This window comes from Bos indicus, chromosome 3 (assembly GCF_029378745.1).
Source record: "Bos indicus isolate NIAB-ARS_2022 breed Sahiwal x Tharparkar chromosome 3, NIAB-ARS_B.indTharparkar_mat_pri_1.0, whole genome shotgun sequence".
Classification (NCBI taxonomy): domain Eukaryota; kingdom Metazoa; phylum Chordata; class Mammalia; order Artiodactyla; family Bovidae; genus Bos; species Bos indicus.
In genome coordinates this window covers 112,738,545-112,758,701 of record NC_091762.1, presented here as the reverse complement: position 1 = coordinate 112,758,701, position 20,157 = coordinate 112,738,545, and the positions used below count along the sequence as shown (strand labels likewise).

At 39.5% G+C, this 20,157-nt stretch overlaps 1 protein-coding gene across 6 annotated transcripts in view; it reads right to left on the bottom strand.

Annotated features, from left to right (window-relative positions):
• Window positions 1-20,157, bottom strand: part of GIGYF2 (GRB10 interacting GYF protein 2) — a 129,361-nt gene that overhangs the window by 85,321 nt on the left and 23,883 nt on the right. For all 6 annotated transcript variants that reach the window (XR_011565944.1, XM_019957919.2, XM_070786903.1 and 3 more), the window contains 3 exons: window positions 18,252-18,335; window positions 6,053-6,182; window positions 5,074-5,169 (listed from right to left, as the gene is read on the bottom strand). Coding sequence is in view for 5 of the 6 variants with exons in the window: in XM_019957919.2 (XP_019813478.2) it covers window positions 5,074-5,169; window positions 6,053-6,182; window positions 18,252-18,292 (267 nt within the window). In the remaining variant the exon portion in view is untranslated. The remainder of the gene's footprint in view (window positions 1-5,073; window positions 5,170-6,052; window positions 6,183-18,251; window positions 18,336-20,157) is intronic.

The window sequence follows — 20,157 nt, the reverse complement described above, 5'->3', positions numbered from 1 at the left end:
AAAAAGACTATTATCCGCACCACCCCTGCAACAAAAATGGCAAAGAACAAAAAATTACAAGATATATAAATGCAAGTATCTGAGAAACTCTGCACTGGGGAAAGAAATGCAAACTAAAACAAAGAAAGAATACTTTTTCCAAATGTGCAGAGAATATTTTTCAATAAAAACAACATAAATATAGAACAAAGCTTAGTATACACCACCACCTTCACAAAAAGGGGGAAATATATTCAATATTTACTTGGAAAAATACACAAGAAACTGCTAATACAGGCTGCTTTTCAGAAAAAGAGACAGACGGCTGGTGGAAAGGATGGGGGAGAGATAAATTTTGATTTCTAAACCATATGATTTGGGCTTCCCTGATAGCTCAGTTGGTAAAGAAATCTGCCTGCAATGGAGGAGACCCCAGTTCAATTCCTGGGCTGGGAAGATCCGCTGGAGAAGGAATAGGCTACCTAACTCCAGTATTCTTGGATTTCCCTTTGGCTCAGCTAGTAAAGAATCTGCCTGCAATATGGGAGACCTGGGTTCAATCCCTGGGTTGGGAAGATTCCCCTGGAGAAGGGAAAGGCTACCCACTCCAGTATTCTGGCCTGGAGAATTCCACATGATTTACTGCTCATGAAAAAAACAATGAAATCATGGAACATTGCAAAAGCAAGGGTAAAATACTATAGGTATGGCAGCAGTGAAACAAAAGTAATACATACCCACATACAGTGTTTCTTCAAAGTGATCCAGCAGTATGGAGTGAGTTGGTTTTATTTCTGAACTTTCACTTATAATCAGCTGGTATGTGCATCTATCCTTAAGCCACAGTTTTTTGTTTTGGATTTTTTTTTTCCCACAAGGGATGTAGGATCTTAGTTCCCTTAGTCCAGGAATCAAACCCACACCCTCTACATTGGAAGCACAAAATCTTAACCACTGGACCGCCAGGGAAGTTAAAACCAGTTCTGATTACTGCAGCTTTGCAGTTAAGTTCTGAAACTGGAGGTACAGGTCCTATTTCTTCTTTGCAAAAGTGTTTTGACAACTTAGGGTCCTCTGCAATTCTATATAAATTTTAAGATCAGCTTCTACCCAAAAAGCCACTGGGACTTTGGTGGGGATTGTACTGGCAGCAAATCATTAACAATATTAAGTCTTTCAACGGTTAATAAAATGCTAATGCCTTTTCATTTATTCAGATCTTCTTTAATTTCTTTCAATAGTGTTTCATTTTTTTTTATTGTATAAAGTTTCATACTCCTTAAATTTATTCCTAAGTATTTTGGTTTTGATACTAAACAGAATTTTCTTAATTTCCTTTGCAAATTGTCCATTGCTAGTATATGGAAATGCTTCCCTGGTGGCTCAGTCAGTAAAGAATCCACCTGCAATGCAGGAAACCTGGGTTCAATATCTGAGTTGGGAAGATACCCTGGAGGAGGGCATGGCGACCCACTCCAGTATTCTTGCCTGGAGAATTCCCATGGACAGAGAAGCCTGGCAGGCTACAGGGCATGGGGTTGCAAAGAGTCAGACACGACTGAGCGACTAAGTATACAATAATGGAAACACAACTGACTTTTGTGTACTGATTCTGTAGCGTACAACTGTGCTGTATTTACTTACCGGTGTTAACAGTTATTCTGTGGATTCTTTAGGATTTTCTATATGAAGGATCATGTCATCTTCAAACAGATAATTTTACTTCTTCCCTTCCAGTCTGGATCCTTTTTATTTCCTTTTCTAGCCTAAGAGCTCAGCTAAAACTTCCAACACAGGGTTCAATATCAGTAGTGAAAGCAGATATACTACCTTGTTCCCAATCCAAGAAGAAAAGCTTTCAGTCTTTCATCACTGAGTATGATGTTGGTTGTGGATTTTTCATAAAAGCCCTTAACTAAGCTCACTTTCATTCCCAGTTTGTTACGTTTGCTTTCACAAAAGGGTATTGAATTGTGTGCTTTTTCTGTGGAAACTGAGGTGATCAAGTGCTTTTCTTTTTTTCATTCTATTAATTGGGTATATTATATTGGTTTTATGTTGCACCACCCTGGAATTCTGGGGATAAACCCCACTTAGCCATGGTGTATAATTCTTTTGAAACGCTGTTGGATTCAGTCTGCATTACCGGTGTATTTTGACAACTGAAGATACACAAAAATAAACATATCAAATGTTAACAAGTAATTATTTCTACATGGTAATTTTATAGGAAAGATTTACCTCTTCATATCTTTCTGTATTTTCTATAATCAAATATGAATATCTTTTACAGCAAAAAAAAAGTATTTTATTGATTTTTCTCACTTATGAAATATTATAAAGCAGAGATGAACTGATGCCATATGTATGAATGTGAAATCTAAAAATCATTACTCAAAGAAAAAACAATCTGCAGAATATAATTATACAGTGGTGCTGTCACTTCAATCGTGTCCGACTCTTTGTGACCCCAAGGACTGTAGCCTAACAGGCTCCTCTGTCCATGAGATTCTCCAGGCAAAGATACTGGAGTGGGTTGCCATTTCCTCCTCTGTAATATACAGTATGCTATCTTCAATATAGGCTTCCCTGGTGGTTCAGATGGTAAAGAATCTGCCTGCAATTTGGAGATCTGGGTTCAATACCTGGGTCAGGAAGATCCCCTGGAGAAGGAAATGGCTACCCACTCCAGCATCATTGCTTGGAGAATTCCATGAACTGAGGAGCCTGGCAGGCTACAGTCCATGTAAAATTTATAACCCTATAAAATGAAACTCTTATAGGTATGCTGCTGCTGCTGCTAAGTCGCTTCAGTTGTGTCCGACTGTGCGACCCCATAAACAGCAGCCCACCAGGATCCTCTGTCCCTGGGATTCTCCAGGCAAGAACACTGGAGTGGGTTGCCACTTCCTTCTCCAATGCATGAAAGTGGAAAGTGAAAGTGAAATCGCTCAGTCACGTCCAACTCGTAGCGACCCCATGGACTGCAGCCTACCAGGCTCCTCCGTCCATGGGATTTTCCAGGCAAGAGTACTGGAGTGGGGTGCCATTGCCTTCTCCGCTTACAGGTATATGGACACACAAATATGTAATGAAAATATCAAAACATGAATGATGAAAGTAATCTGATTCATAGCAATCCCTGGAAATGCAGAGAGGGGTACACCCCAGGCAGTCTCAACTGGGGTGAAGGAGAAATTTTGTTTCTTAAAACAAAAATATACACAAATTATTTTAAGATTAGATGTATATGAGTTGAAAATATTCAGGTCTTTGTAATAATATTCTCTATACTATTTGAAATGCTTCATAATAAAAATATTTTTGAGAAAAATTAAACCAAAATATAAACAGATGTCCAATTTTTTTTAAAGGAAATTTACCATTTTTGAAAAGAAAGTTTTCAGCAATTACTAGAGACAGGACCCTTCCTTTCCCATGAATTCTTTATAACAATAACAACTTTTCATCAATGAAAATATTTGTTGATGACCCGAGATGATACTGGGTTTCATGAATAAAGAAGGAACTATTAGCCTGATTTTGGACTTCCCTGGTAGCTCAGCTGGTAAAGAATCCACCTGCAATGAAGGAGACCCTAGTTAGATTCCAGGGTCGGGAAGATCCCCTGGAGAAGGGATAGGATACCTACTCCAGTATTCTTGGGCTCTCATGGTGGCTCAGATGGTAAAGAATCTGCCTGCAAAGCGGGAGACCTGGGTTCAATCCTGGGTTGGGGAGATCCCCTGGAGGAGGGCATGACAACTCACTCCAGTATTCTTGCCTGGAGAATCCCCATGGACAGAGGAGCTCGGCGGGTTACAGTCCATGGGGTCGCAAAGAGTCGAACACGACTGAGTGACTAAGCACACAGCACAGCCTGATTTAGGAGAAACCGCAAATGAAACAAAACTGCTTACAGAAGTATGATGCTCAAAGTCACCAAATAAATATCACACCTTTCTTAAAACTTAACACAGGTTAACAGAAGTCTAATTTTTATTTGGCCATGCCTTGTGGCTTGTGAGATCTTAGTTCCCCATCAGTTCTGAACCACCAGGGAAGTTTCACTAAGTTCTTTTAATAGGCTTTTCCCTCTTAATAGACTGATTTCACCATGCACAGCATGGCAAGAGTACAGAGAAAACACCCAGAGCTGTCACAAAAAAAGAATGAAAAATGTTCTGGAATTAGACAGTGGTGATGGGTTACACAACTCTGCATCTACTAAAAACTACAAACATGTTTAATTTTATGGCATGTAACTTAGGTCTCAATAAAGCAGTTTTCTTAAAAAGTAATGATGATTCTTCATTTAAAGCGGCATTCCAACAAAGCTCTTTCTTTCTCCATTTTACTATAATCACCACGGTGGTGGCAGTTTAGTCACTAAGTCGTGTCCAACTCTTGCGACCCCATGGATTGTAGCCCACCAGGCTCCTCTGTCCATGGGATGCTCCAGGGAAGAATACTGGAGTGGGCTGCTATTTCCTTGTCCAGGGGATCTTCCCGTCCCAGGGACTGAACCTAGGCCTCCTGCATTGCAGGCAGATTCTTTACCAACTGAGCTATGAGGGAAGCCCAATAATCACCATAGTTCATTGAAATCAGAAACTCCATTATTTATCTATGGACACTGTACACTGTAACACAGAATCTGTTACTTTACAGCCCAAAACTCTAACTTTCTCACTATTATCATTTTAAAAAATCTGTGACAGAAAAGCACCGTTTTAAGCACACTGTGAGCTGATTATTTACATTTTCCTCTAGTGGTAAAAACTGGTGGGAATTCAGGTTTAGCATATTACTTCGGAAAAACGACATGTTTCTGAAAAGAAGGCCCTCTCCCCTGAAAAATACCTTTTTCTCTCTATTCTAACACACATCCTTATCTCTACATAATACTCAACAGCCTCAAATCTAAATCAGAATCTAGTCAACTAAGAGAGGCATCCATATGCCGAGAAGAGTAGAAGGAAGCAGACCTGGGGAAGGAGGACACTCCTTAGAGCCTAAGGAGGAACTTCCTATTTTCATGCCTCAGTGGGAACAAACAAGAGTGGGACCTGAGGCTCAACGCTACGCACACACCTGTTCTTCTTCCGTGAAGGGCACAAGAGCCAGTGGCAGCAGGGGCTCCTCCTGTAGGATAGGCAGAAATTCTTTATCCAGAAGGTCTGAAGGGATCTGTTTGACCAAACACATGACCATGAGATTAATGCTCTCCCTGCAATTCTAAAGAAGCCAAAACAAGAAAATACTGTTTGGTTTATCTGCTGCTGATTATCAAAGATATGGATTAAAAGCTTATTCAGTCACAATTAATATTCTGACAGGGTCAAACATTTTTTAAAAGCCCACTCACCCCATCCTCCCATTAGACTACCACGCTCAGATTTGATATATAACACTGACCCTGATACTCCAGAGTGCACATTTAACTCAAACCACAGACGGTAAGGAGAATTTTACAAGCAACTGTATCTGTTCTTAGCAACAATCATTAAAGTTTGATCCTTAATCCATTAATAAACTTAAAAGCAAAGTACACTTAAGTAGAAAATGTTATTCCTCACTAGTTACATAACAGAAGTGTACTTTATACTGTGAGTTTTGATCATTTATAAGTAACACAAATGAGGTACTATATTTTAAGATTTTCTCCCCACTAAAAATTTTACATTTAACTCAAAAGCAAAGAACAAGAGAAGCATCTGCCCTTCTGGCTCCTAACATCTAACTGGAAAGAATGACAGATGCAATAAAGAGAAGAGAAAACTTTCTCAGCCATCACAATTTGATAAAAATAAAGGTTATGAGGAAATCAGTTAGACAAAGCATTAAGTCCTGACCACTCTGCTGCTTCCATGAAGCTTTCTACTTCTGTGATGAAATCTTAGGTTTTCTCTAAAGCATAAAGTGTGCATCATTTAGAAGAGCCTCTGTGAACTAATGCAGGTTTCAACACAGGAAGAAAAGAGAAGAACCATAGCTATTTCATGTATCAACACGTAACTGTACATACCCAGAAATCGCATTTGCAATTTTCAGCTCTTTCCTATGTTCTTACCTTATTGTCTTTAAGGAAAAGTGCTAACATTTCTTCTCGCCCGTAACGATAGTCTGCTAACTTATACTTCGGCAATGCTGGCGAAAGAGGGGGGGATGTAATACTCCCACCGCTGGACAGAGCTCGGAGCCTAAAACAGTAAACAGAATAGAAAAACAAAGTGTCAAATGAGCTGGCAGTAAGGACTTTTTATTTCCACATAATGTAATATCTTCATTTTAGTTCTTCAAAAGAACAGAAAGGAAAAGCCATTATCTCAAGGTATCCAAGATTTTAGCTCTAATGCAATCTGTTGTAATAGCTCACTAAGAAAATAGTTCATTGAGTTTATTGACAAATAAGTAGATAACTTCCTTAAGAAGTATTGTGCCATATCCCTGAGAAGTTTAGGGAGTGAGAAGGAGACACCTTTTTCCAAACTATAAAAGTAACATAATTAAAACAAAAGTGAGACATCACCTTACATACACTGGATTAATAAAAATGAATAACTCTAACAATACCAGCTATTGGCAAGGATATAAAGCGACGCAAATTCTCAAGTAGCACTTGTGGAGTTAAAAACCAAAACAGTGACTTCAAAGAATGATTTTCTAATATTTAACAAAATATTTTAAAAAATATTTTTGCTCCCCAAGAGAAAATGCAAAATACAGACACCTGTAAAAAAGACACTTTTAAATATGCCCACAACATTTCATAATTCACTTTTAATAAAAGAAATTAATGGTCAGTGTAGAGAATTTGAAAATACAGTGGGGAAAAAAAGGTGAAGTACAAGGAGAAAAAAAAAAAAAAAGCCATATTTACTGCTAAGGAAAAAAAGAAAGGTAAAAATATACTTCAAGCTGATAACAGAAATTACCTCGAAGGAAGAAAACTGGGAAAAGGGGAACGAGTTAATTTTTAAGATGTTATTATTTTAAAAAGGAGTGAATCTCAGCAAAAAATGTCAAGTTTCCCTCTAGGGAAACCATCAGGAGTAGCCCAAAGTTCTATGAAGTAATAGATAACAAGGGTAAAAGGGACCAAGGTACTCCAAGTCAGTAGTTTAGCCCAAAGAAAATTCAACAGAAGCACTGAAATATATCCCCAAATTGCTAAGCTGTATTGACAAAAAAAAAGGGGGGGGGGCAGTCTACAACTTGTACATTAAAAAGTATGAAGGTCAAGTAGAATAAATACTTGCACATTATTCACGAACGGCAGAAAAAGTAGCAGGTACCTAGCAAATACACAGAATGTGTTTACATGTAGAAAGCAATACAAGGGGGAAAAAAAAGAGTATGCATTAGTACAGTAAGACTAATAAAGTTTTATTTCTTTTTACTTATTTTTTAAAGTTTTATTACAGACAATTTTGAACATATATAAAAGGATCAACAAGAAACTCTCCTGTACCCACCAACCCAGTCCCCAGGCCATCCCACTCCTTCTACAGCCCCATCTAACCCTCCTTTAATATTATTCTGAAGGAACTCTTTTGCTTTCAAAATTTTTAAAGGAAATTATTTTCAAGTTTGGAGACAATTCTTTTACGACAAGTTATCATTTCATCTGGAGAAGGCAATGGCACCCCACTCCAGTACTCTTGCCTGGAAAATCCCATGGATGGAGGAGCCTGGTAGGCTGCAGTCCATGGGGTCGCTGAGGGTCAGACACGACTGAGCGCCTTCACTTTCACGCATTGGAAAAGGAAATGGCAACCCACTCCAGTGTTCTTGCCTGGAGAATCCCAGGGACAGGGAAGCCTGGTGGGCTGCCATCTATGGGGTCACACAGAGTTGGACACGACTGAAGTGACTTAGCAATAGCAATCATTTCATCTGCAAATATTTCAAAATGTTATCTCTAAAAGATAAGGATTTTTAAGTCTGAATTTTGCTAACTTTATCCCTGTGATATAGTTTAATACATTTCTCTGTTCTCTGCATTTCATGTAAACAGGTGACTGGATGTAGACTTGGCAAGACTACATCCATGTGGTGGTATGTTACTCCACCAGGAGGCACAGGCTGCCTGGTTGGTTTTGCAAGGCTAAGCAGTTCTTCAAGAGCGAAGCTTAGATCCCCTAATTCACTAAGGTTACAGACTGACTTTATTCTATCATTTCTTCTTTATTTACTAGGTAGAGGTTCTACAAAGAGAAACTTTCCTCTTACACTATCTGGTAGTACCTAATAGAATATATCTCATATAAGAAAAGAAACAGCTTTCCTTCTTCCATTTATTAGTTTTCATAATAATGACTTGGTTCACTAACAATCCTCCAACAGTAAAATTATTTTCATTAATATATTTCATTTCACTGCAATTATTCTTAACAATACTCAAACTCTCTCAACTCTGCCTAGTGGAAGAGGCTTCAGGTTAGCTCCCAAGTCCTTCTGACCCAACCCTAGTAGTCTTTGAGAGCTTCATTTCTATCTGGTATGTCAAATGTTCCAAAATCAGCTTATTTCTTGCCTCAGATGTGGAATAACCATTTCACCAGGGAGCCTGATTCTCTTTGGTAATAAACAGATTAAGACTACCATCTGGGTGCTCAAAGTGTTCATTGTTATTGGGTTGGTTTTTTGTTTTCTTTCCAATTACTCACGGACTTAGAGGTGATCGAGTCCAATGCCTATCAGTTCAGTTCAGTCACTCAGTCGTGTCCGACTCTTCACAACCCCATGAATCGCAGCACGCCAGGCCTCCCTGTCCATCACCAACTCCCGGAGTTCACTCAGACTCACATCCATCGAGTTGGTGATGCCATCCAGCCATCTCATCCTCTGTCGTCCCCTTCTCCTCCTGCCCCCAATCTCTCCCAGCATCAGAATCTTTTCCAATGAGTCAACTCTTCGCATGAGGTGGCCAATGTATTGGAGCTTCAGCTTTAGCATCATTCCTTCCAAAGAACACCAAGGACTGATCTCCTTTAGGATGGACTGGTTGGATCTCCTTGCAGTCCAAGGGACTCTCAAGAGTCTTCTCCAACACCACAGTTCAAAAGCATCAATTCTTCAGCACTCAGCCTTCTTCACAGTCCAACTCTCACATCTATGCACGACCACTGGAAAAACCATAGCCTTGACTAGACGGACCTTTGTTGGCAAAGTAATGTCTCTGCTTTTGAATATGCTATCTAGGTTGGTCATAAGTTTCCTTCCAAGGAGTAAGCGTCTTTTAATTTCATGGCTGCAGTCACCATCTGCAGTGATTCTGGAGCTCAAAAAAATAAAGTCTGACACTGTTTCCACTGTTTCCCCATCTATTTCCCATGAAGTGATGGGACCGGATGCCATGATCTTCGTTTTCTGAATGCCGAGCTTTAAGCAAACTTTTTCACTCTCCACTTTCACTTTCATCAAGAGGCTTTTGAGTTCCTCTTCACTTTCTGCCATAAGGGTGGTGTCATCTGCATATCTGAGGTTATTGATATTTCTCCCGGCAATCTTGATTCCAGCTTGTGTTTCTTCCAGTCCAGCGTTTCTCATGATGTACTCTGCATAGAAGTTAAATAAGCAGGGTGGCAACAGACAGCCTTGACATACTCCTTTTCCTATTTGGAACCAGTCTGTTGTTCCATGTCCAGTTCTAACTGTTGCCTCCTGACCTGCATACAGATTTCTCAAAAGGCAGGTCAGGTGGTTTGGTATTCCCATCTCTTTCAGAATTTTCCACAGTTTATTGTGATCCACACAGTCAAAGGCTTTGGCATAGTCAATAAGGCAGAAATAGATGTTTTTCTGGAACTCTCTTGCTTTTTCCATGATCCAGTGGTTGTTGGCAATTTATCTCTTGTTCCTCTACCTTTTCTAAAACCAGCTTGAACATCAGGAAGTTCACGGTTCACGTATTGCTGAAGCCTGGCTTGGAGAATTTTGAGCATTACTTTACTAGCATGTGAGATGAGTGCAATTGTGTGGTAGTTTGAGCATTCTTTGGCATTGCCTTTCTTTGGGATTGGAATGAAAACTGACCTTTTCCAGTCCTGTGGCCACTGCTGAGCTTTTCAGATTTGCTGGCATATTGAGTGCAGCACTTTCACAGCATCATCTTTCAGGATTTGGAATAGCTCAACTGGAATTCCATCACCTCCACTAGCTTTGTTCGTAGTGATGCTTTCTAAGGCCCACTTGACTTCACATTCCAGGATGTCTGGCTCTAGGTCAGTGATCACACCATCGTGATTATCTGGGTCGTGAAGATCTTTTTTGTACAGTTCTTCTGTATATTCTTGCCACCTCTTAATATCTTCTGCTTCTGTTAGGTCCATACCATTCTGTCCTTTATCGAGCCCATCTTTGCATGAAATGTTCCCTTGGTATCTCTAATTTTCTTGAAGAGATCTCTAGTCTTTCCCTGTAAGACAGGCTAAACAAGTCAGTGAGAAAACAAAATGCCCACAGAGGAGGACCCAACCACTGCTGAAGGACCTGCCAGCACAGTGGTTCACATCATGAACATCTGGGCTCTTCCCTGAAAAAGTGGAATTACTATCCACTGAAAACTGAAGCTGGGAATGTTGCATATACTCATATACGTTTCACAACCACCCCCAATATGACAGATGAGGAAAACAAAGCCAAGGAGTTAAGCCATTTACCCACAATCAGAGCCAGCAGAACCAAGAGTCAAAAACAAGGTTTTTATGACTAAAAAGATCAAAATCTTTCCAACAGTGAGGTCTCAAAGTTTTAAAATAGTCATGGTTCAGTCTGCCAAAAATTAATTTTTAAATATACATCTATATAATTAGAAATCAGTTTAAAATATCTTATACTGAGTCGATATGTTCCCTAGGAGTGTCTACCACTAGAGGGCACATCTAAGCGCTCTTCCATCTTCTAATGGAAAAATCATCCCAGTATCTGCAATTATTATGTCTCACGAGGCTTTCCAGCTCACCCGTCCAACACCCCCAATTTCTTCATCTGCTCCTCACAAGGTTTCAAATCCACCCAACAATCCCCAGATAATGAGATAGTTGGATGGCGTCACTGACTCAATGGACATGAGTTTGATAACTCCAGGAAACAGTGAGAACAGGGAAGCCTGGTGTTCTTAAGTCCATGGGGTCGCAAAAGAGTCAGACACAACTGGGCGACTGAACAACCCCCAGGGGCTTCCCATGCCTAGGAACTGAACACTTCTTATAGGTACCAGACCTAAAGACTAACATGACCAGGAATGCATACTTAGGAGAGTCCTCCAGCTACTGTGAAGGCAAGCTAGGCATAATGCAACTGAGAGAAGATGGTAGCCTGAACCAGGAGAATGGCTGTGCTCCACTTAGTAATCAACAAATCCTGTCCCAAGTCCTCCTTCACCCACAGATATCTGGAAAAGCTGAAACATATCTAGATAACATCCTTCCCTAAAAACCCACCAGTGACCTTTACCTCCTCTAGAATCGTGCTCCATATAGCCCTCTCTTCTAGAAACTCAATCCTTCCCTATCAGCATTCCACTCATCTCTCAATATATCTAACAGTGATTTGTTTAAAAGTCCTCTAACGTAGCATCCCTCTCTGGCAATGCAGCACTAGTCATCTTCCTCTTCATCTCAGAGACGTCTTCACTGCCTCACTTCCCAACCACTTCAAAACCCAGCGTAACGTGGCTTCTCCCCACTACTCCACTGCTCTAGAAAAGTTCAACCACCTCAACAGTAGGCCCAAGTGAAGTCTCCCTCTCCTGATCATCTTCACCTTCCTGGCCACAGGGAGATCTGTTTAACACAGGAGGCCCAGTGCTACTCCCAGGAGTACTAGTAGTCACTGAGAGCAGCTGGGCCTTCCAAAACCACCCCTCCCCGACACCCACAGTCCTCTCTTGTTAACTGTTGTTCAAACCCAAACTTCAGCTTACAAAAGTAATTCAGAATGTCCATGTAGTTGTGTGAAGATGTACAAACCTAAAAGCACTTCTGTGTAAGCTCATGACTCAGTTCCAGGTGTGAACTCTCCCCGACAGAGTAAGGCTTTCTTATTCAACCACTCACAGCCCTCTAGGTCTAACAGACCCCAAACCTACTCCTCAAAACCTCCTTCATCACCGGTATTCCCAAAGGCAGGTAAGGATACCACCATCTACTGAGCGAATGCTTTCACATCCTACCAGGTTTTAAGGGCTTCCCTGTGGCTCAGTGGTAAAGAAAACACCTGCTAATGTAGGAAACATGGGTTCAATTCCTGGGTCAGGAAGATCCCGTGGAGAAGGAAATGGCAACCCACTTCAGTATTCTTGCCTGGGAAATCCCATGGACAGAGGAGCCTGGCTGGCTACAGGTGATGGAGCCACAAGAGAGTCAGACATGACTTAGCAACTAAACAATCAGTTTTAAATCCTAAATCTCTCAAACCATCCTCTGGCCAAGTAACCTTCTATTGTTCACACTTATTACCTCAACTGCTGCAACAGCACCCTAAATAATTTAACCAGTCAAAGTCCATCCTCCACGCTACTACCAGTTACCTCTTTCAAAAGCAAATTTGAATAAAATGCTCCCTGATTAACAATTCATTGGCACACAATGATCAGGTAAAATAAAAAACTTCGTAACATAGAAAGGCTACCTGCAAGTTCTTCTCGCCCACACTTCATAACATAGCCAAGGCAAAATGTCTTGGAATTTCCCTCTGAAACCTATGGTTCCCTGTCCACTCGTCTTCACCCAGGCTTAGGCTTTCTGATGTCTGGAATATTTTTTCTAATTGTTTTCACCTGGGACGCCAGGGGAACTGCCTGGAAGTAGAGAGGTTAAGTGGAAAGGAAGAAAGGAAAAGATGAGAAACAGGAGTAGGGTAGGGGGTTGGAACGGAGAAGGCAATGGCACCCCACTCCAGTACTCTTGCCTGGAGAATCCCATGGACAGAGGAGCCTGGTAGGGTGCAGTCCATGGGGTCGAGAAGAGTCGGACACGACTGAGCAACTTCACTTTCACTTTTCACTTTCATGCATTGGAGAAGGAAATGGCAACCCACTCCAGTGTTTTTGCCTGGAGAATCCCAGGGATGGCGGAGCCTGGTGGGCTGCTGTCTATGGGGTTGCACAGAGTCGGACATGACTGAAGCGACTTAGCAGCAGCAGCAGCAGGGGGTTGGAAAGAGGGCCGTAGGAGGGAAAGGAAAGAGATCTAGATCCTGGGTGTTTGGCTACACACAAGTACCCACGAATGTTCACAGAACTAACTGGCTAGTGGAAGGAAAACCTAATAAACAGTCATACAAATGGAGAACTAGTGAAAGATTTTGGAGACAATTTGATCAAATTTACATTTTAAGATTACTCTGGCTGCAGTGGGGACAGCAATCAGAAGAAAAGGAGCCAGGAAACACTAGAAGGCCTGTCCTTTAGTTTATATCAGGAGATGACGGTGGCTTACACTAGGCTGGAGGCAACGAAGATAGAGAGAAATGAATAGGTTCAAGAGGTATTTTGGAGGTAGAGTTGACACAGCATTGTGATGGACTAGACACAGGGATACAGAAATAAAAGAAAATGACCTGCATAACTCCAAGATGTCTGGCTTGAGCTAACGGGCACACTGTGATGTTAAGATGAAATAAAAGAGGAAATTTAAAAGGACAAAATTCATGAGCTCAGTTTTGGAAAACTATAAAGGATGAGAAGCCTGCAGGGATCAAATGAGCAGCTGAATATCCTGTATAACCATTATACTCCCTTTACAACCTGCATGTATGCATGCTAAGTCGCTTCAGTCCTGTCAGACTCTGCAACCCTATAGACCATAGCCTGCCAGACTCCTCTGTCCATGGGATTCTCCAGGCAAGAATACTGGAGTGGGTTGCCTTTACACCCTCTGGGGAACTTCCCCCTCTTATAACACTGACAGCGAAATTACTTAGTGTCAGCTTCTCCACTAAATAAATAATTCAAAAGTAGGTACCATGTCCTTTGGCTTCCCTGGTGGCTCAGATGGTAAAGAATCCGCCTGCAATGCAGGAGACCTGGGTTCGATCCCTCAATTGGGAAGGTCCCCTAGAGAAGGAAGTGGCTACCCACTTCAGTATTCTAGCCTGGAGAAATCCACGGACAGAGGAGTCTGGCAGTCTACAGTCCATGGGGTCGCAAAGAGTCGGACACGACTGAGCGACTTTCATTTTTTCATGTTCCTTATCCTTGCTGCCTCCTTATCTCCTTACCTAACCCAAGATGTAAAACATGAGGCCCTTGATAAAATGTTTTCTAAACAACTCAATGTTCTCTTTTAAAATACAGCCTAGGATAACAACAAATTCCTTCAGATGGCAGTTATCTTTTTACTCTTTTTGAAAACTGGGACTATTAATGCATTCCATCCTCCAGAACGTCTCTCATTTCCCTCACAACTCCACAAAGATCATGAACAGTAATCTAGAAATCTCAGCTTTGAATTCTCTTGCCCCATGCCCCCCACCATAAGACCTGAATCATTCAACATTTACTAAGTGCCCACACTAGCTAAACAATGGACTTACCAAAATTGAGAAATACAGTGCTTTTCTTAATGGAAGTAGCTCTTTTTTGAGTAAACAGATATAAACAGACACAGTACGAGGTCATAACTACTTTAACACAGGTCTGAACAAAGTGCTTTGGGAAAAACAAAAGTACCTCATTCTTTGCAAGGGAAGACCTGGGTAAGTTTCCTTAAGGCCATGGAGATGAGACAGAAGAAACCCCAAACCAGTTCCTTGGCTCCTTCTCCATAAAGCCAGCTAATTGTCCGCAATTGTTTCGTTCCCCTATGATTAATTCCTTTATTATCCAATTTATCTGAATAGATTTTGGATGCTCAAAATAAAAAAATGAAAATACCAAAATAAAGCAGGTTATAATGAATTTGTTTTCCTCCTTTAAAATGTCTTAAAGTACACAATCATTTGCGAAGAAAAAAGAACAGAAGGATACAAACCAAAACATTAACAACAATTCTTTGGGTGGCAGAATTAAAAGGGTAATTGAGATCTTCCATTTTTCCTTTCGTACTATTGCTTCCTCCAAGGTTTTCTGGAGTGAGTGTGAATTATCTTATTACTAGGACTAACAAAAAATTCTTTAAAAAGAAGAAACCTACCAGATTTAGAACTAAAAAAGTTTTTTTTTCTTTAAGGTAGTACTCTGTGTTTTGTCGACAGTGAAATAAACAGGCAACAGATGGGAATTAAATTCATACAATCCTTCTTGTGGTCAGTCTGTCCATATATCATCCAAAGCCTTAAAAAATAAACTTCTGATTTAAAAATTCCACTTCCAAGATATTATTCCAAATGAAATCAACAGTAACACAAACAGAACTATTAAAGGATGTGTATACATATTAACAATAGCAAAATATTAAAAATGACTTTACTTTCCAACACTTCACTCATGCATTTAATAAATATTTATTGAGTATCTACTATGTGCCAGGCACTGACGTTACAGCAATGAACAAAGTGTACAAAAATCAAGACCAAAGTACTTGCCCTCAAAGGAGCGCACAGTCTAGTGGGGGCCAAACAATGGCATATAAATAATAAAGAAAATCAGTAAAATATTTGGCATGTTATATTTTTATATAGACTGTGAAGAAAAAATTAAACAGGGAAAGGAGGTAGGAAATGGGGGGAATTGGTCAGAAAACCTCTAAGATGGTAACATTTGAAGTTAAAATGACTCGTTTTATATATAAAAATGATTTACTACTCCATTAAGTATATCACACTCTTTTTAAAACTGCCTCCATTAAATCTATCACACTCTTCTTAAAATTGCTTCAGTAATTATGGAATACATTTCTTTATCCTAAATATAAGCTAAGCTAAGACCTAATGATTCTACCAGATTAAGACCTAAAGATTCTATTCCATCTTTTCTACCAGCTTAAAAAGCCCATGCTTACGGTCACCCAGGTCTGTCCCTACCACAATTTTCTTTGCTCTCTCATCTTCCCTACTGTCAAATCAATCTCTTCATTTCACACAACTCTTACCAAACATCATGTTTTACATCATGATAAAAATGTTAGTAAAAAGAATACAGTATCACTAAATGTTTCTGTATGTTTCAGAGTTACACACTGATTCAGTGTAATCCTCCTAAACTATGATTCTCAAAGTTATTCTGGACATAGTTCCTTACCTCAAGTTTCACAATGAATGCAATGGTACATGCAGAAAAAACACAGCAGCAGTCTCTATTCATACTGCAGCTGTCTAGATCAGGGTTACCTGAGTTACTTAAGTAACTTAATATATCAGATATATTATGTACATATATGGAGTTTCCCTGGTGGCTCAAATGGTAAGGAATCTGCCCACAATGCACGAGACTCCAGTTCAATCCCTGGGTCTGGGGGGGGCGGTGGGGGGGTGGGGCGGGGGGTGGAGATCCCCTGGAGGAGGGGATCCAGTTTTCTTGCCTGGAGAATGCCATGGACAGTGGAAAAGCAGCCAGATAATATGGAAACAAATGAGTGTGGCTGTGTTTCAACAAAACTTTACAGTCCCATGGCCATAGTTTGTCAACCCATTTAGCATCATGTTAAATGTGTAATGACTCTACAGAGAGCGTCAGCAGGAGTGGTTCTTTTACTGGTACTGTCTCTCTCTCTTAACTCTTAACAGAGAGAGACTTAGACGAAAGAAAAAAAAAAAAAAAACTTCCTTAAATTAGCTGATGATTTTAACCATGTTTTCACAAAGAAAAGACATGTGAGTGTGTAAGTGCAAAAAAGCAGCAGTTACAAATGAAGGCAAAACCCTGCACACAAAATGGCTTACACATTGAGCTGTATGATTTAAAGCCACCTGCTAAGACGTGAATAAGGTTTTAGCTACAAGAATATTCACCAAAAAAATTTTTATAATGATGAAAAACTGAGAACAGCCTATATTTGTTACATCTGGAAGACTAATTAAATAAATGATGGTACATCCATACAGTGCAACTATTTAAGGTAACAGAAAATATTTATTGATAAAAAAGATACTTTTGATGTTTTTTTTAGACAGGTTACAAAACTGAATGTACAGTATGATCCCATTTTTATGAAAATAAATGTACATTTACACAAATGAGCATACATAAAGCTACCTAGAATGATATACCAACCTATTACAGTGGTTACTATGGACAGTGAAATTAAGGTAATTATATCTTCTTGTGGATTACTTATAATTTCTAATTTTTCTAGAAGTATATATTGATTTGATTTGGTAATAAAGTTATTTTTAAAATATAAAATAAGAACTAGAACAGGTGATTTAGGTCAACAATTTCAAAATAAACTCTCAAAGCATATAACTTGCATTGGTTCTTAAAACTTCGAATGATTTCTCCTCAGTCTCCAAATGCTAGCTACAAGGACCAAGAAAATTAAGGAATTACATATAAAAAGAAATGTATATAATAATGTAAGTTAATAATCTTCAAATAGGGAGTACTACAGGAAGTCTGGAACATTTATCAAAGCACCACCACCGAAACACTCAAGGACATTTACGACACTATTCCGATCATCTACTTTATATACTGCCTCTGATTCAAGGTCTGAATGGGAAAAGCAACTATCATTATTCACGCCACTGACGAGGATCTTCAATCACCAACTTTGGGGGGAAAGGAAGAAGAGGGGGAAAGAGTCACACTACAATGTGATGGATCTCAAAATCCCATGAGAATTCCATATTCAGGGTCCAAACACATCTGTAAGAGACTCAAAGGTTGATTAATTGATATTACGGCAAATGCTAACCTGATTCTAGATGGGCTATAGCCAGTATAATTCTGGATCACCTATGTAGCCCATCAATAAAATAAAACTCAAACAATAATTCAATAAAAACTATTTTTTCCAAATAAATATGAATAGCACTCACAAAACACTGTAGCAGAAAACATATAAATATTAAAATGTTACAATTATATAAAATTATACTCGCACCTACATAAGGATTCAAACACAAAGTAAATAATTTGCTAGGACTATGAAGAGTTTTAAATTCATTATCATTACACAACCAGAACAGGAAGACTTTTTTAATAAAGGACAAATGCAGTCACTAACCAAATATAAATTATTCCTGACTGGCTATATTGTTTTCAACTAGGCACATAAAGTCTCTAAAACATGCACATTTTATAAGCCCCCAACACCTGCACAAATACCTTACTAAGGAACTAGTCATGCAACTCTGAACAGGATGAGGTTTTGAAAACTCACCATTCAGGCCCAAAGTTCAGTGTCTGCGTTTCCGCTGCCATTCTTTTCCGTATGTTTACAACAGATTTTTATATGCAGAGAAACCTGTTCAAGAGAAAACATCTCCATACAGTTGGTCAAGACTGAATCAGAATTCCAGGCCAGAAAGTACAGCTAGGGAGCGTGTTTTGCTTATGCTCCTCTCAACCAGTCACCAGAATGAGGTTTTTTTAATGCCTATTTATAATACAGCAGGCAAAGTAAAATGAATAAACCAACCCTTAATTCTAATCCACCATCTTTTTATGTTTACACAGGAAAAGGAGGCAGGGTATAAGAGACGCTGGTCAGACAGGTGGTAGTAGACCATGCAGGGCCCTGGAGACCAAACGAAGGATTTCTCCTTTTTCAGCTTTAGGCAGTGGGGAAGGAATGAGGGGTAACAGATTTACATTTTATTAATAATTTGTATTACTCGCTTGGAATGGCTCACCCATCACCATGAAGTACATCAAAGATTCTTAAAGACCTCTCCTTATCTATCTCACAGCTTTTGCCACAACTCTCCCCACTGTTTCCTTAGCACTTTACACTCTGGTGATTCTTTAAAAAATTATCTTGGACCATTAAGTGAAAATAATCCACTAATCAATTCCACGAGTCATCTTTCAAGAGCAATTTTAAGATATCAGAACTTAAGGTGAAATGTCAGACAGGAAGGACAAATACTGTATATTACTTATATGTGGAATCTTTAACAAGCCAAACTCACAGTAAAGTGGTGGTTACCAGGGACTGAAGGGTGGGAGACATGGTAAGAAACTGGTCAAAGGTAAAAACTACAGCTTTAAGATTAACAAGTTCTGGGGATCCAAGGTACAGCATGGTGATTACAGCTAATAATACTGTAGTATACATATGGAAGTTGCTAAGAGTAGACCCTAAATATTCTCACACACACAAAATATAAGAAAAGGTAATTATGTGATAGGAAGGAGATGTATGCTATGGTGATAATCATTTTGCAATATACACTGAAAAATTAATCAAATCAACACATGAACACCTTAAACCAAGACAATGTTATGTCAATCACATCTCAATAAAGCTGAAAAAAAGAATATGAGTTTAGAAAACAGAAAATACTATAAATATTGTAAACATATGATAAATATCTGCAAGATTTATCACATCACCCTGATTGTTCTTTAAAAGATCTAAAACCAATAAACTACATACTGATCTAAAACACAGAAAGGGCAAAGTAAAAATGTGCTAACATCCATATTCAACTATTTATCTGCCCTCTTCCTGGAAGGTATTTCTGATGGTTGGATGGCATCATGGACTCAATGGACATGACTCTAAGCAAACTCCAGGAGACAGCAAAGGACAGGGAAGCCTGGCATACTGCAGTCCGTGAGATCACAAAGAGTCGGACAAGACTTAGCAAATGAACAACAACAAATGCCAACCACGTGGGTTCCAGGGAGAGTTCCGTATTCTTACTTGACCCTGATAACCTCTCCCTGGTCAGATAAGCGTGCACATCAGACTCAAATGAGATCAACTTAGTGCTCTCACCACCTCACAAGCAACTGATGATTCCAAAACAACATAAGGCATACGGCTTTTACTTTAAACTCTCTGAAACTGGAATGCACCTTAATGAGCGCCATGCTACAACTGCTACTGGCCCACAATGGAAGTTGTATCACAGTTGTCATTGTGTGCACAACGATAAAACCTGGTCAGAGCTGCTCATTATTGTCATCTTCTCAATTGTGTTGTTCCTAATAGCTGATTTTAAGGGCTGTTTACAATGCCTTCAAGAAGATTATGCTGTAATTCTAAATTGAAACATGTTGTGTATCAAAAAAGAAAGCAAATAAAGCCATGGGATAGTAGTGAAGTAACTCTCCATCAC